The following is a 23,462-nucleotide window of genomic DNA, read 5'->3' as shown; positions in this document are numbered from 1 at the left end:
CAGAGAGGAAGCATAAACAGGACAAGCCGGCCAAAGGAATATTCCATAGCACAGATGTCATGCTCAGTATATAAACGGGGGTTGCCTGGGGGGTGGGAATCTAGAATCGCTGCTCGGCACGGGCTGGATAATCAATCATCAGGTGGCGAGAGCCATTTGTGTTGCATCACTTTACTTTGTATATTCTTTTACCATTATTTCCTTGTATTCCTTTATACTAAATAAAGAAAATCTTGTTAAAAAGAAATGCCTTAAAAATCCAATGCTCTGAAACATAATGGCCTGAAAGCATCAATTTTAAGGTCCTTTAAACTGGCTGTATTTTACTTTAGTAACTAATTCTTACATATAAAAAACATCCAATAAACAAATTGAATAGTTTTTATGTAACCAGACACATCAAAGGAAAGAACGGATGGGGTTATAAATTTCATATCCTACGTGTTTACAGTGAAGAACAAAGGATACATCTTACATTTGATTTAAATGCCTCAGATGGTCAGCCAAAAAGTTGTCAGGAAGAAACGAACAGTTCCAATCAATTCCGTAATGTCATTAGCTAGGAAATTAATATTGGGAAATGATGACTAATGCCCATATAACCAAGTTCCTGTAAGCATAAAGCAGTATGTGCTGAAAGAAACTGTCATTAGCAACTGTATTTTTCTACTAATTGAGTGCTGAGCATTGGCCAGATTTTCATCTGGGTTCTCTTGCAGGATTAAATCAATAATTCAATGTAATTCGAATTTGAACCTGGCTCTTCATTCTTTTTAAAGAACTAAGCCATAAAGTGACACAAAGTAAGTATTTTCTTTTTAAATAATCATCAAAATCCAACTAGTCTGATGCTTTCTTCACTGAATCCATATAGCCACGTAATAGAAAGGGCAGAAGAAATAGACTCTATCTCTGGGTATACCTATAAAGCTCCCGTTGATTCTCTTATTGTTTGCCATTATGAAAATGAATGAAGACCAGCAGCTACTCTTTTAGCATATATTTTGATTCAAGCCATAAGTATACAGAAAGACCCAATTTTTAAACCAGCCAAAATATTTTAAGTGAAAATGGGAACACCAGCCAATCTGCAGTTTCTCTCCTGAAGTTTATTCTACATATTTAATTAGATATCTATTGTAAGAAGATACAAGGATACAAGCTAAAAATTAAGAAACACAATATAGTTCTTGATCAGGAAGCTACAGAAGATACTTAGAACTACATGAAGAAATTTTATAAACTTTTCTGCAAAGTTAAATTCAGTAAAAGGAATACAACATGATCTGAGAGGTGGAGCACCTCTCCTATGAAGATAGGCTGAGAGAGTTGGGGTTGTTCAGCCTGGAGAAGAGAAGGCTCCCAGGAGACCTTATAATGGCCTTCCAGTACCTGAAGGGGCTACAGGAAAGACGGGGAGGGACTCTTGATCAGGGAGTGGAGCCATAGGACGAGGGGTAATGGTTTTAAACTGAAAGAGGGGAGATTTAGATTAGATATTAGGAAGAAATTATTTCCTGTGAGGGTGGTGAGACACTGGCCCAGGTTGCCCAGAGAAGCTGAGGATGACCCATCCCTGGAGGGGTTCAAGGCCAGGCTGGATGGGGCTTTGAGCAACCTGGTCTGGTGGGAGGTGTCCTTGCCCAGGGCAGGGGGGTTGGAACTTGATGATCTTGAAGGTCCCTTCCAACCCAAACCATTCTGTGATTCCATTTCAGAAATAAATATTTCTGAATCCAGAGAAAAACAGTAAAGCAATTAAATTCTACAGGATTGTCATATAGTTGAAGGCTGGTGACTTCAGGCAGTCACACCAGCTCAAAATAAGCACAGGTAGAGGAAATGTTCACTGTTCCACTTTGGTCAGTACAGTGTTTGAGCCACCCCTTACAAAGCAGCTAAAGTAATCAGTTTGAAATGTTTACATATGAGTATCCTAACAGAACAGACTCGTTTACTCTCTATATCTTCTACTTAACTTTTGCTACTTCAAAGAGTTGCAGGAATTTGCATATACACCAAGAGCCTCGCTGTTGCCATGGTTCCCTCTTCTAAGGCTAGTCATCTCTCACAGCTGTGAGGCAGGAGATGGCAGTGGGTCCATCCCTTCCCCCTGTGGAGCTAACTGTAGCCCAACAATTAGCTTGAACAAGGTCCGGAAGAAATTTGCCCTTCAAAAGCGAGACCTGTTTCATCCAGAGTAACACACGCAGCGGAACAAGGCCCATTACATTATAAAGGCTTTAAATCAATGTATTATTTACACGTTCCTACAAAATGAGCAAGTAATTTCAGCCCGTGTCTGAAGCACATTATTGGCACCACAGCCACTGCTGGTACCTGTGCTACAGAGCTCAGCACAAAGGGAAAAACCTTAACAAAACCATAATTAATGAACTGGCATTTTATAGGCAATTTCAGCAGTAGTTAATTTTGCAGATTTTTATGTCAGAAATTATTTTTCCGTATTTACATATGAGTAGCACTAATGTATCTGTCACGGAGTGGAGAAGGGGCCAGCTTTCCTACTACAGACTGAGTCTTTAAATAATACAGAAGTATTTCTGAATCTGCACGGATTGCCATAGCTACAGAGAAACAGAGCAAATTCATCTGCTGTAAAATCACTCTTCTAAATTGCATTGAAGAACTTAATAGATAATATGCACATACCTCTGTATGGGCATGCATGCAAGTATGCCTTACATGTATCACATGTATACACATAAACAGCTGAATTACAACTTAATTTAAAAATTCCATTCTATCATTAGCAAAAGTTAGTCTGTAGCATGGGACATTTACCACAAATCTCTAATTATTAAAATAATTTATGTGTGGAGTAATTTTCATCATCTTCTGTCCAACCTTGGAGTTTCCACAACTGAAAGGAATTTTTTTCATGTAAAGGAGCTTCTTAGTAAAATTCCCTGGAAGATTGGCTAAGACTACTTATTCTGAAAAGGGTCTTTCCACAGTAGAAGGCTGAAGTTCCATTTCTGTAATAAAATACATCAAAGTTCATTATAACCTCTGCAATGACAACCTGGGGTACTGACTGTCATTTTTTTTTCAGCCTGGATGAAAATTCTGGTTACTGCAATCCACTGTGGAAAGAGAATGACAATCATAGGCCTCCAGCAACAACACAGGAGGATAATCTATTGTTTGCTATTGTCTCAAAGGCTGTAATGACTCTTATCTTTACACCAAATTGAAGAGGGAACCTCATTCCAATTATATAAAACAATCTCTCAAACACCGTTGCTTGATTCTAATTGTAGAATAAAACATTCAAGTCAAGACATGTTATTCCAACTAATTATGCTTTAAACATATATAACAATGCAACAGTCCACAGAAAGAGAAGATACTCATCAGTGTAGGGTTTATCTTACATTAAAGCAGCACTTTTACAGTACAATATTTATTCTGAAAATTAAAACCCCAGCCTTTTTCATTTTACAAAGCAAAAGCCAAGGGGAAAATACACTTCTACTTTACTACATTTAAGTCCCTTTGATCCAACCTCTCCTATCCAGGCACTGATTTAAGACTAGGCTAATTAATTCAGATGAATGAAAAAATAATAATAAAAAGCTCTTGAAAAGACTGAAGAGAGTATTGTTAAGTAAAGATTACTTCAGTTTAAGTTAAATAGCAAACTTAGGTGATAACTAATGCTTTCCACACGTTGTTTCCCTTCACAGTCATTTTTACCTGTAAAACTGAACAAAATTCCCTGTGTGCCATTTAGATCAAACTTCTAGTAACACATGACTATTATACAAATGATGTATCCTGTTAACAAGTGTTTGGTGAAGAAGGATACCAGGGGTATCCTGTGCCAGAGTAAGAGGCCAGAGTACTAGATGGGAGCTACCTGGGAAGAGGTGGTGGCGTGTGTTTAGAGGAGCATTTAACAGTCACCTACAGGATTTCCAGTGGGTTGGTGCTGTGGGAGGCAAAGTAAGGAGATGCTTGAGCAGAGTTAGCTTGGAGGGAGAGACTACAAAGTTTGGTGGGTCCTTACTTCGTATTTTGTTTGCTTCTACTGTGTCATGCTAATCTTTCTCAGGAGAGACCTAAGCAAAAGCCAGTTGGTATTAATGGTGAAGATCACAGAACATTGTTTGCTAAGAGAAGGATGGGATTTCAAGTAAGAGTCGAGGCAATCCACTACGTTACTCTCCATTGCTTTTGCACTCTGTCAAAAGACTGAATACCTATCTCCGTGGGTGATTGGGTCTTTGTAAAACAAACCATAATTGCAATTTGTTTTCTCCTTTCTTTGGAGCTGTGCCCACAGGTCTTCAATCTTAAAGACTGACAATCACATGGCTGAAGCCTGACTTCTCACTCCTTCTGGGACAGATTGTTGATACAGGCAATGTATAATGCCATATAATTACATCAATATATAATGCCATATAATTCAGAAAGACAAAGATTAATCCTGGGGGTAAAAAAGTCAATCACAAGTCTTTCGAGTCAAATTTCGCCTAAACCACAGCACATGCAGTACAGAGAGCAAAATCTGCAAGTTTGAAACATAACAATAGAAAATACCATATACATAAAACATATCACAAAGTTTAGTAGCTCGATTGCATGCTCCAAATGTATTGTAATTACAATAAATTGTAATAAATATAAGTGTCTATATTATGATTTAGTAAGAAATTAGGCTAATCAGAAGTTAGACGTGAGCAAATACCACTTCTCAAAACTGAAGGTAAGCCAAATTATCCAAAATCTAGTAAAGAAAAAAAATTACACACTATTTTTGTTATTAAAAAAAGAGAAAAATTCTGATTCATTTAGGAAACACTTGCATTTACGAGGATAAGGCCATTTTTCATCTGAAAATGTACACAAAAATTCAAATATCTTCAGTATTGTTGCCAAGCAATTATTACACTGTGAAGGGAATTTTTTTGAGAAAGGGACATAAAATGTAGTAGATTCAACATTTGAATTCCAGGTTAATTAATCTTTTTTTGAGATATAAAAATGGTCACCAGTTCTCTTAGGTGTATGCAGAAAATAGAGCTTACACTCTTCCAAGGTTTTCAATTTAAGCCCCAAAACTCAATTGTAACCCAAAATCTTGAGCATGAAATCTCAAGATTTAAGTCTCTCTATAATCAGTTATTTTTACTTCTGACCAATTTAATTACAAAATATTTTGCGCAGCTGTTAAACACTCATAAGAGGTGTCCTCTTACTTAATCCTCTGTAGGGAGTTAGAATTCTCTTACCATAACTGCGCTGTAGTCAGTACAATTATTTTAATTCATATGCTGCTCTATACTACAATATTACTAATGAAGAAAGAATATTTTCGCAACAGTAATTCATGAGTCTTCCATTGACTAAAGTACTTTGTAGGCAGCTTTCAAAATTGACTTTTATTTCTGTGTCACACAAAATCTGTTTTCTCTCACAGAGGATAACTGAATAATGGAGGTATTTTTTTTTGACCTTTTGAAGAAGCAAGACAGCCTGGACTGTCAAATCAACTCCATAACACACATCAAACCATGCTTTTTAATGAACACATTATTATTTTTCTTCCAGCTATATTTACTGCAATGTGTCTTACTTTACTCACACTTTATTTGGTTTTGGACTGAGCAGATCAGATTTGTTAGTGGGATTACATCAGGGAATTCAGTCAAGTCATTGTAGGCATGAGTCACCTACTAAAAAACAATAGCTGTTTTCTATTTACTTTTCTCAAACTCTCTTCTGAAATGTACGCTGTGTAGGTGAAGGAGCTTGATCCTAGAGCAACTAGAGGGCCTATCCTTCCTAACCAATACTGAAGGACATTTCTCTCTATTCCAGACAGCTTAAAGACTGAGAAAGCTGAGGACAAAAACTGCTACCCTTTTGGACTACATTTTAGCATCTTCACTCTACTCAGTGTGGACCGTAGGAAAAAGCATCTTACCATCGCTGTTGACGCAGACGACAACAGGAACCTGCGTACCAGGGCCGCATGGCTTCTCGTTGTCAGGAATGCACTCCTCCAGCCCCACGATTCTCCAGTCGTAGCAGGAGGGCTCTTCACACGGGATGGCTTCCAGCAGGTGAGGGCAGTTTCCTGTTCCCCCCGTAGGCTCATTGGTGATGCGCCGTTTCCTTAGTTTAAAGCCTGAAATGTCCGTGAAAATACAAAGGGCGGATTAATTAAATTGTAAAATGCAAAGTGAAGAGATTTGTACCTCTCTACACCTGAGTGAACAGTTCTGTTTCTCTTCTGTGTAAAAGATGCCACAGACACTCAGCGCAACACTGCATTTTAGATAACTGGCTAGAAGGAAGAGAATTAAAACTTACTAAGAGTTTTACTCAAAAGTTTTGAGCTTAATCCATAAGCTTTGCCTTAGATCCCTGTTTCTCCTAGTCATACTTACTCCAGGAGGGAGAGAGGAGTAATTTCCTGTGCATCACTCTTGCTGGATCCATCTCGCCTAACCCATCTTGACTAGATTGCTGGGTTGTTCTTCTCAGGTTCTTTGTTTGAAGACACGCCTCTTAATTCAATTATAATAAATACTACTTTAAAAATGTATTTCCATGTATCTTTCTTTTTTTTTTCCTAAATTTCTAAATTGAAGCCAAATTATGTCCAAACGGGTTACTGAGCATGCCACAAAAGGCTAATACAATGTCAGAAAAAGAACTCTAGTGTCTACTGCAACAAAGGAGGCAAATGATCCACAGTAAAAGGCCAAACATGTAAAGAGACTTGCTGCTAAAACTGGGAATGCCCGTACAACTTTTACATCATTCTCTCAGAAGAACTGTCAGTGAAATTACAAAATAAAATATAAGGAATTAGAGATAAGAGGGAAACATTGGCAGTTGAGAACAAGATCCCTGCTCATATGTGCAGAAATAAAGACTTGCGTAAAGTACACCCTACTATGTTTCCATTAGGCAGGTGTTCAAATCAGCCTCACAAACTTAAACACTACCCCTGAAAATGGGGCAAATCTTTCAGTGGTGAAGCAGCAACAGAAATAACAGACTACTCGACAGCTCTACTCAGAGGAGATACCCCATAGGCTTACACACCGAACTGCCTTTTCCTTCTGGAATTGATCAAGTTTGGGTCACATTACCATGAGACAACATTGCAAAACCTGCATTATTGCTGCCCGGCCTGAAGTGCAGCTTGCAGTATATCAGGAAGAAGTAGCTAAGCTAATGTGGTGATCACAGTTGCTCCTTCAAGTGGACATATGTGGCTGCTCTTTCTCACGAGTGTTTTCAATCATAGCACCAAGTCTGTATTCTCAGCTTGTGTCAGATAATCATATCGCAGCAATGACAAGCCCAGTTTTTCTCATTTCCAGCCAGAAACCTGCAGAATTCTTACATGAGGTCCTTGTCAATGTATTTTTGCATTCCTATTTTGATGTCAGGTTAGTACAATCTGTTCTGCAAAGGAACAAACTGTAAAACGTGAAAATTGAAACCATCACATATGTCATTAGTAAAAGTGTCCCTGATCAACAGCGAATGGTCCCAGCTCTTTGTCAGAGAATGCTTCATGGTCTATTGGTCAATTCTTGAGCTATTACTGAACTGTAAATCTTTGATTGGCTTGGACACTATGCACCTCAAAGGTAATTTCTGTTCTCCTTTTGAGACAGTGCCAGAATTGTCATTTGAACACAAATACAAACTGTATCCCTCTCAGTTTGAGAGGAAGGTTTGAAACTGGAATTGACCTGTAATAACCCAAATTGACCTTGAGAGGCTGGCAAACAGCTGCCATTTTTGCCAGCTTTGCTGGAGCAGTAATGCTAAATATAGTCCTAATTCAGTGACCTTTTTTGATGCTCAGAAGCGCAGAATATGCCCTTCTTGGTACAAAATTTAGTGTACTTGCATAGCCAGAGGTGCCTAGTGACTTAGGAGTATGGAATAATCACCATGAAAAGGCTTTGCTGAATTTTTACATACCTTTCTTGGCCTGAGGATCATCACAGCTTTCATAGGTGCATGGTCCCCAGGCAGACCACGCCGAGGTCTCACACTCTGTAGGACAGGGGATATGGCACAGCTGGGAGGTGCTGGGAAGAGGTCCCGTACACAGACTACGGTCCACTGGCCTCGAAGCTGTCAAAACAAAGTCAAAACAAAGTCAACACATTTCCATGTGTCACTGGTCACGATCCTCAGCTCTAAGTGGACAGAACCATCCTTCATTCTGAAAGGCTGCTATTCTCATAATTTTAATCTGATGAAGTGATGGGAAAATGCCTGTCTTGAAAAAAATGAAAGAGAAGTCAGTTTACCCTCTGCATGAACAGAGCCAAATCCAATTACGTGGAGTCAGTAGATATTGCAGCTCCTTCTTGGACTTAGTCCTTTCATTTAACAGATAGATTATGTTACCACAACAGTTCTTCACATTGCACTCTCTCTAAATCGATGTCCCGCTCTCTTATTATGTCTTCGCTTAAGAAACTGAGCAAAAAGCTGTATAATTCCCTTTGCTCCTATATGATACTATAACTTCAAAAGCTGGTTAATTAGTATCTAGAAGATTATTTTTAAGCTATAACCTGAAACACAGTTAAAAAGAGGACAAAATTTTGTTTTTTCTTTTATGCTAATGACCTTCAAGGGCACACTCAGCAATAAGACGTGTGCAGTAGCAGTGTTAGTTCAAGAAAGATACATATATGGTTTACATATAACATAAATATATGTAAAATTGGCTGGACGGTTGCACTCAAAGAGTTGAGGTCAACAGCTCGATGCCCAACTGGAGACGAGTGACATTCCTCAGGGGTCAGTACTGAGACTGGTGCTGTTTAATATCTTTGCCAGTGACATGGACAGCGGGATTCAGCGCACCCTCAGCAAGTTTACCGATGACACCAAGCTGTGTGGTGCGGTCAACACCCTGGAGGGAAGGGATGCTATCCAGAGGGACCTTGACAGGCTTGAGAGGTGGGCCCATGCAAACCTCACGAAGTTCAATAAGCTCAAGTCCTGCATATGGGTTGGGGCAATCCCAAGCACGAATACAGGCTGGGCAGAGAATGGATTGAGCGCAGCCCTAAAGAGAAGGACTTGGAGGTGTTGGTGGATGAGAAGCTCAACATGAGCTGGCAATGTGTGTTCACAGCCCAGAAAGCCAATGGTATCCTGGGCTGCATCACAAGAACTGTGATCAGAAGGTTGGGGGAGGTGATTCTCCCCCTCTGCTCCACTCTGGTGAGACCCCACCTGGAGTACCGCATCCAGCTCTGGTGCCTTCAACATAAGAAGGACACGGACCTGTTGGATTGTGTCCAGAGGAGGGGCCATGAAGGTGATCAGAGGGCTGGAGCACCTTTCCTATGAAGACAAGCTTGGATATCAGAACACAACAGAGAAGTTGTGGATGCCCATCCCTGGAGGTGTTCAAGATCAGGCTGGACGGGGCTTTGAGCAACCTGGTCTAGTGGGAGGTGTCCCTGTCCACGGCAGGGGGGTTGGAACTCGATGATCCCTCAAGGTGTCTTCCAACCCAAATCATTCTATGATTCTATATACATAATATATTTTAAATAATTAAAGCTCTGCACAAGACAACTGATTTTTTCATTAACGTATTACTAATCTATAAGGACACATGTGAAGGCCGATTCTTCTATCTTTAAGGATCAATAAGCCCTGGAATGGGGCAAAATCACCCTGCTCTTTCCATACTTTACCCGTTTGAATTCCCAGGTTACACAAACAATAGGACAATTCTACAAGGTGCAAGAGCAGGGCACAGAACTCTGAAACAAAATGTACCATTTCATTACAAGCAACATTTTAATTCTCTTTCATAGTAAAGGACTTAAATTATTAAACTAAGCAGAGAACATCTGCTAGAAAGCAAAATGAAGTCTGCCATATACATTTACTTTGGTTGATTGAAGAAACATGCAATTCCTTAACTTAAAACACCCTCATCCTACTCCCTCAGCATTTTTTCATAGGAGAGTTATCTCATTAATTTTCTGCCACCGCTACAAATAATCTCTTTTCATGGAAAGGGCTCTCTGATGAAACATATTCTCAAATAAGTTCAGAATATGACAAAATATCCTTCTGAATATCAGTAGCAAGAGATATAACGTTAAAGTAGATCATATAGTAGATATGATCTATAGATATAACGTTAAAGTAAACATCAGGTTGTTAAAGTATGGTCTCATTTGTATACGCGTGTGTCTTTCCTTTCAGACTTTCTAAGTAGATGATCTTTCCAGTTACAGAAAAAGCATTCAACTCTCACTTTTTAAGGGGAAAAGAGAATGAAAAATCAACACCCTGTTCTGGTTTCCCATGTTGACTCCTTTCGCACAGTTTTACGCTGTGTTGCTCCACATAATGAAGGCACAAGGATGGCAGACAGTCATTCAACATTACTGCCTCCAGCTCACCAATCTCTTAACAGAAAATAATACACGAACAAACAGTCCAGCATTTGCATAATGCTATGTTGGAATTCAATTTTATGACAGAACATTGAATTTTACAATAAGTTTGACAGGCACACTTAACATGCATGATAATCAACATTATATGCATATCTTGTGTAAAACATGGATACAAATAAACATAATTTGCCTGTAATTGAATTTGTATTGAATAGTTTCCAAAAAAAAAAAAAAAGAAAAAGAAAAACAGTAAGTAATTGCTAACTGCACTTTTTTAACCTTGATTTAATCGGGGAATTGCCCAAGTGAGACAGTTGAAATTAAGGGTCAATTACACCCCTGAGACGCAGCCTTGCTTCAGGGAACAGAGATAGTGTTCTGGGGAATGCTGTGCTTCATCTCCAGCCTGCATCAGGACAAAGCACTTACCATCACACTAGTTCATGGGATGTTACTTAAAAAAAATAATAAAGACCTTTCATCAGGAAGCTTTAAATAGCAGTTTTACATATCATAGATGTGCCATACCTCAACCAGATTTTTTTTAAGAGTTTGCCAATAAAAGGTACTATTGTGCTACTGGCACAATCCATTTGGCTTCAAGCTAAATTTGTGATGGTCCTGAAATTCTAAAATATGAGGAATTGTGACTGTGTTTGGCTTTAAAGAGGCTGATTTAAGTAATAGGAATGCCATTTCAATTTTTTGGCAGGTATCTGTCCAGTAAGAATTCTAGCTCTTGTCAGCAAACATTGCTAAATAAATTTATCATGAAAACACCTACTGAAAATATCTGCCTTTTCCATCACTCATTAGAGCGTAGGGGAAGAAAGAAGTGTTTTGGGGACAGGTAAGTGGTATCAATAAATCTCTCAATATGCCAGACCGTTTTTGAAATGCTGTTCTTAGAACATAAGTGATGTACAAATGTCTGCTACTAGGTCTATTATATACTGCTTTTAAAACAAAAGAATTCAACAGTAGGACAGACAATTTATATTCCAGATTATTAAAAAATGTTTTCATCATTGAACACTCGGGGTGTATTTTACTCAGGATTATTCAGAATTCTTTCTTTGAGATGACAGTAAAATAAGAAAACTTAATCTTGCCTGGGTATCTTAGGAACATCTCACTCCCATTAATTTAAATGGATTTCTTTCAGCATCAAAAAAGTATAAATGAGCTCAGCTTTTGCTGCTTATTGTTTAGCAAAGACGCTTGGAGAGAAGATGATGCTGGATGCAGAATTTCACAGTTTAAAACCTTGTCTTATCTCTATCCTTTCATACTATTTCGTGGCAGCAATAAAGATTGTTCTTTATTCCTTGGCAGTGAAGCTGAATGCTGATTAGACTGTGTGTAATACTACAAGCCCTGTGCAGAATTTGACCAAATTTGGGGCCAAAAATGGAAATAAAAGTCAATGCATTTTGATAATCTCTCTTCCTCCTTTAGTCTAGCTAAAAAAATACACTCGGTTTTGAATTAATTTTAGGTTTGAGGTAGTGACCTAAAAACTAAAATGAGATTCAATCACCCTGTGCTCAAATCATCTACTATATTACGAAATTTTAGCTGAATATATTTTATAGCCTTATAAAGCAACTCCCAGAATGACTGCATTTTAAAAAAAGCTGGAAAGAAAAAACACATTTCTGTTCTTAAGATTTTGCTACATTTATCAGGCTCTCAACCACCACATTCTTCTCCAGGAAGCCTCAACAGACCAGTGCCCAGTAATGACCAGGCTGGCAAAGAAAGTGAATTCATATGTGGCTGCATCAGCATAAGCAGAGACAACTTCATATTCCTCCTTCTGGTCATTTGTTGTAGTGGTTTCACAGTAAACAACAGAAGGAATTTTCTCCAACTAAGGTGCTCTTACTTGAAAAAAGCAAGAAAAACCCAAGCCCCAAACACATGGCCAATAATGAAAGAATGCATATTCTTCCCCCATTTTCTACAATGCTGAATGCTGTCATCAAAAGACAGCAGATAATTCAGGTCCCAATCCTCTAAGCAACTGCACAACTCCGTCCATGTAAGCAGTTGCTCTGTGTTCCAACAGGGCAATGAGTGTGTGTTTGAAGATGTGGAATAAATTTATGCCCATAAATGAACTTTCCTCCCATCGCCATTCTGCAGGGAGGGTTTTAAAGGTGCTTGGAAAAAGATGACACAATCTACCTCATAGGCTCACCGTGAGAGAAACTTCATGACTAAACCATTTAAATAGGTGCATAGAGATGAAACAATTTAAGACAGTGGTAAGTAAACGGTAGAATGACAGTGGCCTCCAGGGATCTTGATTGTCAACTGCCTCAATGCTACACCCAATACTCCTTCTTCTTCCTCAAGTCTAAATTTATGAATTGTGATAGGAGATAATACAGACCTGAATGCCACGAGGGATTCTGGTTTAGCGACGTATTAAACATTCAAATTCTTACTGGGGCACTACCTCGGTGGTTTAAATCTACAGAGGGGACTGGGAATAGCAGCTGTGATGCATCACTGTGATGAGCACAACGAAGCAATTCCCAGCGCTCAGAGCTGAGAGGAAAATCAGTCACTTGCTCAGGTGTGGAGCAGGGCACTGTCCTTGTATCCTACCTGGCTCCTGGACTTTATTAGTTTGAGTTTAGGCCTGCCACTTTCAAGCTGATCTGAAATTTCCTGAGAACGCACGAATCCATTAAACTATTTCCGAGCTATATACACGCGTTAGTGATACACACACAGCCAACGAAGTTCCCCCGAAAGGGACGTTGCCTCCTTTGCCCGCTTTGGATTGAAAGGCCGGGTCAGAGGCCTTAATTTACCTACCTGTTATTTCAAAAGTGATCGATAGCAGAGGTGCAGCACTAGCCTTCGACTTGCTCTGTGACTGACTTTCTGAAATAACAGGGAAACGCCACCGTGAGTATACGAGAACTCAGCCTTCCCGAGACAGCATTCACTCCAACCAACAGCAAACTACGCTGAGACGAAGGCGTTTCCCCGCAGCTAAAACTGGTAGGGTGTCTCCCCCGGCTTTTTCCAATCCTCAAACTGCTCATAGTTTTCTAAAGGTATTGTTTTTAAGAGGCACTGATTTGCTTGTTCCTAGGAGGGCCGGAGGGCAGCGCTGAATGTAAGGTGGGAAAGTGGAGAGAGGGAGGATGAGCCTCAGAACCAGCTCTTCTGAAAAATCTGTCCTTTTTGAAACTAAGACCCACTTCACCCCTAGTTTGAGCTCTCAAAAAATTGTTCTCATGTTTATGCATCCAAAGACTAGTTACATTTTAATCAGCTTTCCAGGGCCGGCAGAGATTACCTCCTGATGGGCTCCGCGTATTCCTGTCACAGTCTGATAAGGGCAGATTTCACACCCGCCTAAGCCGGCGAGACTTCACAGCCTACCAAAATCCTAATCATCATTCCGAACAGTGAGCTGCCACTGATTTTATTGTTACCTCTCCTTAGCCGGGAGCTTTTACTCCTTTACTCCGAGGCAGGGGCATCTAAACTTTGTTCGGCACAGGCGATTTGCTAAAAGCCCTTGGGCGGAAGCCGATTTGCATTAAACAAAGAGGCTTGAAAGCTGCTGCTTTAATAAATACAGATGTGGGGCCCACAGAGCACAGGAGTCACACCCTACTGATCCAAGCAGTCGTGCCGAAGGGGATGTCGGCATTAATATTCCCCACAAACTGCACCTCTGCAGCAAGTTTGAGAGTACCTTTAACCCACAGCAGAAACCTCATTAGCCGGCAGTTTGATCAGCTCTGGTCTAAGTGTTGCATTACACACGATTTGTATAATGTGTTGCTTTTCCTGAAGTATGTGGCTGTATTTATTTATTTTTTTAATAATAATAATGATGTGTGTTTGTGTGAAGCAGCTACAGAAGAGGACAAAATTTAATTAACAAGCTAAATGCATTTAGCTTAATTCACTAATTATGAAATCTATAGTGCTGCATTAGTATGCAGAAGCAGACATAACATCAAATACTCAAGTTCAGTTCTTAAGAATGTACATTACCAAACGAATTTTGTCTCCTAAGCTATTCTCTCTTTTCCTAAGAATCTGTACACGCTGTAACAGTGACAAGGAATAATCTCTTCTCTCTTTCAGTGAGGGAAACAAACCCATGAAATTATGTTGGCTTGAACTCCTGAAAGCCACTTAAGAACTTGACCAAATCAAGAAAAGAAGGAAAAAAAAAAAATAATAAAAATCCCTGAGAATGAAATCTAGTCATATTTTTACATATTTCTATATTGCGCTTACATGCCAGAACTGACAGATTCCATCTGCATATCAAACCCCACAGGTTCGTCACCCAGCTGAAGGACACACAGGAAAATTTACATTAGAGGAAGGAACCGAATCTAAGATTTCTGACACACCTTCTCATGCTCTTTCCTATTGAGAGACACCCTTCGCATAAGACAATGTTATTCAGTAGATATTTAGAAATAGTAATTTGTAGCTAGGAAACAATATTTGCAGCACAGAGCATGAAATCTCTGCTACTGCAATTAAGTATTTTCATCTGAACTAGAAAATAACAGTAACCTGCAAAGTTAGAAGGCACTCATGACAGAAGACAATGGCTGTCAGCGAGTTCTGGGATGCTGAAGTGCTCTGATTTCACACTAATTCAATTGCAAGTGAATAAAATTTACCTTCTTTTTCCTTGAGGGTATTTAAATAGGAGAGGAGGTTTTCGTTAGCTTGCACACAGTACATTTCTCGGGTTTGGATGCCACCGCCACACAGCGCGGTCTGATTTCCTCGCCTCTTGTCCTGTTGGCTAAGGAGAGGATCAACACGGCATTCTGTCCACTCTGTGGTCCGCCAGCCGTACCTGGATCAAATTTGGTTAATTGGGTCTTTAGAAATCAGGAAGCCATTTCACACAGCATTAAATTATACCAGCTGAAACACCTTAATACCTTTACTCATTTTCTAAAAGGCCTGAGCCCCACAATTTCTTGTACAAAGAGATGCGTTAAGTTTGCTATTTTATGTGGGTGGAAACTTTTCCTCTATTATTTCACTTCTGAAATTGTTAATTTTAGGAAAATCTTTTCTTTTCAATTCCTGAAACATACTGTACATATAAATAATATATCGGAGGGAAGAAACACTTGGTATACAGAGACATATAGTCTATGTTCAGATAAGCTAACTTTCCAGATTGTGACTCCTGGCATTTGTTTATAGCTAGGCAATTTATATGAACTAAAGCCAAAATATCAAAGAAATGTGCACACTGAAAAACGTAAGAGCCAGAAAATGAGAGGGGAAAAAACCACAACAACCCGACTCCAAAAAAACAAACCCAAAAGCCTCTTGTTTGTCTTTGATAAAGAGACAGCAGTTTCTCCTGAATATCAAGGTAAAGCTATAATTGTATTTTTTTATTATTACTTCAGAAGAACCTTTCAGTAAGTCCCTTTTTCACTGTCAAGAGGAAGATGGCTCTGCAGTACTGAAGTGTCCCTGCTGGGTACTGATGAATGATGAGAAGCTGTGAGCTTTCTAATCAGTGAATGCACAGGAAGGAGGATCTGTGACTCCCGGTTAAAACCCCAATCAGGATTACAAACCGCGAGAAATGCCACGGAATTCTCCACCCAAGAAGTACTTTAAGCCTAAATCAAGCGAACCACTTCCCAATGTGGCTGGAGATGGGGAAAGGTGACATTTCAACTCCTAAATGAAAAATACGTACCGCAGTCAAAGATGCTTAACATCAAATGACATTTCCCCAAACCCTCCTCTCAGTCTGATAAAGGAAAAGCACAGTTGGGACTTTAATATTAATCTCGATTAGTTGATAAGGATTACAAGAATCTCTTGAATCGTAAAGTGCTTGCTGTCATTTCTCCTAAACTTTAAGAAGGGTTAATTTATTCGCTGTCGCCGTTAGCCTCTCTCACTTTGCATTTGGGGCCCAGTCCTGCCTTTGTTGTGCTGAATACGAGTCTCACTAAAAAAGTCCAGTTGCTAAACAGATGTTTATCACCTCTTTCTTATGTTCAGTACTTTGTCTCCAAACAGAGAAGTACTACAGAATGCAATGATTCTGGTAGAAATTTTGTAAGGAAAAGATCACTGACAAATTAATACAATTAATTTATTATGGACTTGATTGAGCCTGCATACATACATACAAATGTTCTCTTTTAAAAGTTAACACTAATGAAAAAATATGTATTCGTTATTTTTTCCTGTATTTAGAAGAGGAAGTGATTTCACTATAATAGCAGCTATTTGCAGACTTCAGGCTTAAAAGCCTCTTAAAAGAAGAGCACTGAATAAGCAAAAAATTGAAAAAAAAAACCCAAAAAACAAAACCACCAAACCTATTATTTCTGTAATAATGATTTGGTTGATATTCCATCATCAGCCCCGTACGCTTAATTGAAATTCTTTATTTTGGTATGAAATGAGCCAACTCACGTAATGCACGGTGCCACGCCATCTCCTTGAGAAACGCACTGCTCTGTTTCTTCTAATTGCGGGCACTCGCTTTCGCTGCCGATAGGGAGCTGCTTAATGGTCCGTGATCTTGTACGATTGCCTTTCGGGGTGGTCATGTCAAAGCAGGTTTTGGAGCAGGGGGTCCATTCAGACCACTCTGACACCTGGCACTCCTTCGTGATCACGCAGGACTGGAACGTAATGGGCAACTTCTCTTGTTTGCAGAAGCTGTAGTAAGAGAGAATTACAACTTTCAGCACACGTATTCACAGACACAAACAGAAAAGTGATGTCCATTTGCAACGTGGAAAGTCAGTAAATATTTGTAAAGCTGTTAAGTTCCAGTTCGCATGCATTTGATCCCAAAAAAAGTCAGGCAAAAGGGCTTTTTTGTTAAAGTGACTCAAACCAGATACATAAGATTTGCTACAGTTAGAAGGACCAGTATTGCCGTATATGTGATCAAAATTAAAATATACATCTTCATACATATATAGAAGTAAAAAAGAGGAAATAAATAAATTTTTCACTGCTTATGTTTTATTTTTAGGTATACTCAATTATTTTTCTTGGAACAAAAAGGAAGTGAAGGATCAATAACAGAGATGGCTATACAACATTTTAGAAGAGAACCAAGTGCTCAATGTCATCTTCTCCTTGTTTCCAGACTACAAATTGTTTAAAAACACAATGTCAAATATATCGAATACTTGGTCACTAATAACGCGCTTTATTAACAGCTTTATTAATAATATTTATTATATTGCCACACTGATGCCTCACGGTCTAAAAAGGGAATGAACTCTCCCTTAAAATAGAGTCTTCCCTGCTACAGGGAATCCATAGGCTTAATTTCTTCTTCCTCATGAAGGCCATCATTTTATTTCCATTCTCCATCTGATTTGCTGACAACCCACATAATAAAGATTTTCTCCCTAAAAATGTCTCTGCATTTTTAAGTGTTATATTCTAACTAGAAACTAACATTTCTATTTTAAAGCTTGATTCACAATAGGAAAATGAGCAATATAGAAGCTAAACTACAATTAAAGTGAGCATAACTTGAACTCCTTAATTATAATTACAACATAAATATATTTATCATGTCTGTTTTGGAATAAAATTCTGGCTTCTGAAGTAGTTAAGCAGCCAGGAAAAAGATTTATTGGCACTACAGATGGCACAATGAAACGTTTTGTTCGGTACCAGTCCTATAAACAACACAACAAAGGCTCTTTTTTTTTCCCTCTGAATACAAAATAATACAGAACAATGAATATTTACAGCAATTTTGCTGCTATACAAAATTTTGCCCTACCCATATATCCAACATCATGTTGAACTGCTATGAACAAAGTTTTGTAATACTAGAAGCAGGATACTTTATGAGACTAAGAAGAGATTTAAAAACACAATAAATGAAAGTGTTTCCTCTATGCACAAGAGGGGGAGCAATTCCACATCTTGGTAACAGAAGATCCTGGTTGTGGAGACAGACAATGTCAGCGGGTTCAGAAAGAGGTTGGATGAATGTGCGGCAGTAGGTCTATATATGGACACTAAAATGCCTAGGCAGTGATGTACTGGCACCCATCCCTAATACATTGACTTTGGATACTGGAGAAATACAAAGGGAAGGGACTGCAAAAGGCACCCAGGCTTCATATTCTTGGTCTTTAAATAACATCTGAGACACTGCTGGGCTTGACAGACCACAGGGGATTACTTAGTAGGGGATTTCTTATGTTCTTATTCTGTGAAAGGTGGTGGTAGGGAGGGAGCCCTAACACGATGGACAACATTTATTCTGCTTAAGGAACAGAAACTACACCCTGTTTGGGGCGAAAGACACCCAAAGCTCTTGAGATAATTTTTCTTTAATAATAGACCTTTTCCCCCTTCATGTAGCCTCATCTGGCATAGAATTACGGTACTGTCAAATTCAATATAGCAGTTTCTGTACCTTTGACAAAACATATACACTCATTTATCCCACAAAGAGACACATTTTAATGACTAGAGAAAAGATCTATTCCTTATGGATTCTAACATGGGCAGTATTTGCAAATCCTTCTGGAGAACAGATGAGATATCATCACCTCCCAAGTTCCTTTCCAATGTGACTCCTTTGAGACCAGAAAAAAGCAACCTCCTCACTCATATTGTGACTGGGGCTGAGTTTAATTATAGACACATACTGCCAGGGAACACGCACAAAATTGCCACCACAAAGTAGCTTTGGTGTGGAGTGAAGAGATCAATCAATGCTAAGGGAAACCTCCACCCCAACACAAAGGGTTCGAGTTCTTTAGGATGATTGATGCATAGGACAAATGAGAACCTGAGCCTGCAATCAAGCTCAAAACTAATGATTTATCAGTTTTTAAAAAATAATATTCTTAGCTAGTTAAATTCAAGAGGATTTTTTGTCACAGATTTTCTGAACAGAGTGGAAAAAATTGAAAAAATTGAGCCAGTGTTTTCCCATAACCATAATTAAAAAAACACACTTTCACAGAAAGTTGTCAATCGGCTCCCCTTAAAAAGTAAGGCTAGCCCTGCAAACTAATGATATTTATTGTTTTTTAAAGGATATACTCACTTTCTGAAAGATTACTATAGGTCCCAGGCACTTTTCAGATTCCAAGTGCTACCAGATCATTCACAAAGAATTCAAGGTAGTACCATGTTAATAACCCCGTTGTTTATTTATGATCCTTGATAGAAGTAAAGCAATAGAGTTAAAGCATGCCTCACTTCAAATATTTACTTGCAAAACTGATCAATTTTAAATAAATACAAAACAAGTAAGTTCTTAAATTCTTGTAACCAGAACATAAATATTACTAGGGAGACAAACAAGAGGCAGAGTTATCCATTTATTTTCTTGTTTGCTTATTAAAACCATGCACCACTTGCAGTATTATGTAAATACTGATGAGTAATTGATATTGTTGTAAGTCACCAGCAAACAATCTCTTCACTGTTACGCATACTGTCATATTATTTCTGTGAGAGGGCAGAGACAGTCGCAATTAGCAAAAGAAGTGTCAGACAAGCAAATTAGCTGCTGTTTCTTCTTTTAACACTTGGTTTTCTAGGAACAAGTTGGAGAAACTGTGAGCGCTAATTGCAAATGGCCGTTATCAAGAGTTTTCCTTCACGTTGCAGGCAGCAGGAGAAGACGTGTTGCATTCTAGGTCAAGTAGGGGCTAGGGAAGCATCACATTTAAACTTGCAGCATCACAAATCTCTCTAAACAAGACCTAGTTAAGACTCTTCAGTTAAGTAAATGGTTATGGAAGTGTTTCAATCTCTTTTAAGGTAACAGAGCAGATTACAAATCCTTTCCCTCACTACCACCCTTCCCTGTCCCAAGTGCATTATACACCTATTACCCGCAACTAAACTAATCTACACTTCATTTCATGTTGCATCTCTACATATCCCCCTTTCCCAGGAAATTTGGGAACAATGAATTTGATGTTCCAAAGTCCCCTCTCGTTTTTCAAATACCTTTTTTTTTCTACTCTTGACACCTTTAAAATATTTGCAAAAGATTTTTCAAACTTTATGCTGCCAAGAGAAACAGATGCTTCTCATACCTTTCAGTGTAGGTGACTATATATACACAGAGATGCGTAATTAAACTTACTAATACCATATTGTATGAAAAACTCTGAAAGATACGTGCCATTTAAAAAGTTCAGCATACGTAATATATTAGCTGAGAAGGCTGGTCACATTTCCTTTAAATGTCTGATCCAAGAAACTACATAGATTGATTCTTCATCGAAACCTGGGAATGTATTTCTTGCACAAAATAATGTCTTCTGGGTTCGGTACCTAACGTTACAAATTTGAACTCCAGAAATAATTTAAAGCAAAGCTTAATTTCATGTAAATCGCTCTGCACTTTCTGATGGATTTATGCGTCTGATTTAGTTACCCAAAGTTGGATGAATCTTCTCACAGGAGAAAAAGCAAATTGGCAGATCAGAAGACAAAAACAGTTAACATTAATTTCGTGATACCACCCAAACCACTAGAAGTTATGCATCAAACATCTCCATGCTCTGTGTGCTTTCAGTAACATCTAAGCATAGGCTCTATGCAAAGTCAGTCATTCAAAAAGCACAGGTGGTGCACAAATAAGTCCACACTGTCAACCTATACAGTTCTGTCCAGATAATTGCTTGGGAAGCTCAAAGAAAAGTACTTGAGTTGCATCAAAATGCTGTTTTAAGTCAACAGAGCAGACCGGATTCAAGACGATGTCGCACAGGGGTAACGTAAAGTCTGCAGAAATTTTCTCTCCATCCAGTGAATACATTCAAAGGACAGTGTCCTAAGTGTCTGCCTTTGGGCAGGGACGAGGGCATCATACAATTTGAAGGAAGGTTTGAGAAAGTATCATTTCAGACAATAAATAGATATAGCGGGGAACTGAAGCTGAAGGTATATAAGCATGCAGATGACATAGCAGAAAGAGAAGACAAAAGGTATATAAGCACATAGATGACACAGCGGAAAGAGAAGGCAATCCCAAGAAAAACAAAACATCACTGAGCCCTACTGCTATTAAGCCAACATCAAACCTATTCCTGACCTGAAAGACTTAAATTAGATAAATGAACTAAAGAAAAAGCCAGTGCTGGTTCAAATGGCAAATTACAGAACATAATTGCTGCTCAACCTCTTTTGGAGATGTGTGGTCAGGAATTTGTGTCTACTCATGTTCCGTAGCCTCGTTTTTGCTCCTACAGCTATAAATAAAAACTAAATATTGCTTTGGATAGAAAAGTTTCCCTTGGGGATTTCAAAGTAATTTGTGGGATAATTAAGTCTACAGGCACATACAGAATGAAGCTTGAGGCATAAGCCTGGAGCAAATTGCACCAGCGCACCTGTGTACAAATGAGCAAGCTGTGCAGTTGAAAGCCGTATCTTCATTGGAAGAGAAGCTTTTAAACGTGTGAGAAAATTAGATTATTCAAGAGGTAAAACAATTATTTCTGAGGTGTCCTAAATTTCTATTAGAGAGTGAACATGCTTCTACAATTTTTAAAAGTCAGGACAACTTGATTTTATCTGCCAATGACCTGTTTGAGTGTCTGTAATCTCAGTCTCAAAATTTATCTTTTAAGCTGTGTAGAAAAGTAGCAGAAGAGACCACTGGAATTTTCTCCTCTATAAGCTCACCTGATCTCTAAATTTATGCAGAATGAATAGGAAAAACAAATAGGTTTTAAGGAAGGCAGTAGGACCCATTTTATTCCATGAGCTCTAGATAACTTGTACAGCTAAGAGATTTTCTACTTTTGTTGTTGTTTCCTCCATACTATATTGGACTGATAACTATAAAGAACAGTTCATGAGAAAAGACCAACAGCAGCATGAGAATGACTGAGTGGTTCTAACTAATAATCCATGCAGTCTGATACCTGCCTTGGCGGTAACAAACGGAGGGCAAAAATAGAAAGACAGCCTTTTCCGACATACCCTCTGGTTTTCCAGCAGACTGTGGCTTAAAGACCTCCTGATCACAAGTTGCATCATTGCACTGAAGAGCCCTTTATAGAGTTTTCCTCCATGAATTAGTCTAAACACTTTCTGAACCCAGACAAGATTTTAGCACCTACATCATCCCGGAAACAATGAGTTACACACCTTTTTTACCCACCAATAACCGTACATAGGTATTTTTGCTTTAAAATTGCTCTGTTCATTTCGTATTCTGACTTCAGGCTTTGCATAACCATACGCTATTCACTTTCTCTGTAGCATTTGTGAGCTTAGAGACTTCTATAAGCTCTCTGCTTGACTACCTCTTTGTTAGGTCCAAGAGTTCTCTTTCACTTACTCTCATTTTATTTGAATGCTGTTATATCCTGCAATTACAGACCCTTTCTACTGGGGGTACAACTCTGAGATGTAAAACTGGCCTGGACTTGAGGACTGTTCAAGATTCATTCTGAAAACACTCCCAAAATACCTGCACATTACTATGCCTGGACAATCTATCAGTTAATGTAAATACGAGTCCACATATCCAGTGTATTAAGGAGACATATTCTGGAGATCAATTTGGTGCTTTTCCCAATACAGCTGCTCTTCATGTTCAAATGCAACAGAGCTCCTATGTGAGGTTTGCAATTTAAATGTCAAATTGCACAGTGGAGAACATGTCCTTTAGAGTAAATTAAATTCATTCACCCAGTGCTGATATTTTGCAACAACCGCTATTTACTGGTTTTACCTATAATGTAAATTAATAGAACACAATTGACAAGGTTAATGCAAGCCAAATAGTCTCTTCAATAATTTCTGTCTGCACTATTTTGCTATGTTTTCTCTATTCCTTCACCTTTATTAACATTCAGCTTTGGTTTTCCTTAATGGAATTTTCACAGCTATTATTCCTTATTTTCATTCACTGTATACATTCCCCTGGAATTCTGATACATTTATCTTTTCTGTAGCTGATTTCCCATTTGATTACATGAAGAGATTTCCATTGTTCTGAAATGAATAACATGG

At 38.7% G+C, this 23,462-nt stretch overlaps 1 protein-coding gene across 1 annotated transcript in view; it reads right to left on the bottom strand.

The window, feature by feature from the left end:
* Window positions 1-23,462, bottom strand: part of THSD7A (thrombospondin type 1 domain containing 7A) — a 194,225-nt gene that overhangs the window by 82,897 nt on the left and 87,866 nt on the right. Inside the window, exons 3-7 of the mRNA XM_074150357.1 lie at window positions 16,902-17,150; window positions 15,119-15,300; window positions 13,272-13,340; window positions 7,981-8,136; window positions 5,957-6,160 (exon numbers count right to left, since the gene is read on the bottom strand). Of these exons, the coding sequence (XP_074006458.1) occupies window positions 5,957-6,160; window positions 7,981-8,136; window positions 13,272-13,340; window positions 15,119-15,300; window positions 16,902-17,150 (860 nt within the window). The remainder of the gene's footprint in view (window positions 1-5,956; window positions 6,161-7,980; window positions 8,137-13,271; window positions 13,341-15,118; window positions 15,301-16,901; window positions 17,151-23,462) is intronic.

This window comes from Numenius arquata, chromosome 7 (genome assembly GCF_964106895.1).
Source record: "Numenius arquata chromosome 7, bNumArq3.hap1.1, whole genome shotgun sequence".
NCBI lineage: Eukaryota > Metazoa > Chordata > Aves > Charadriiformes > Scolopacidae > Numenius > Numenius arquata.
Note: the sequence above shows the minus strand (reverse complement) of the source record. Positions and strands in the feature narration are given on the sequence as shown.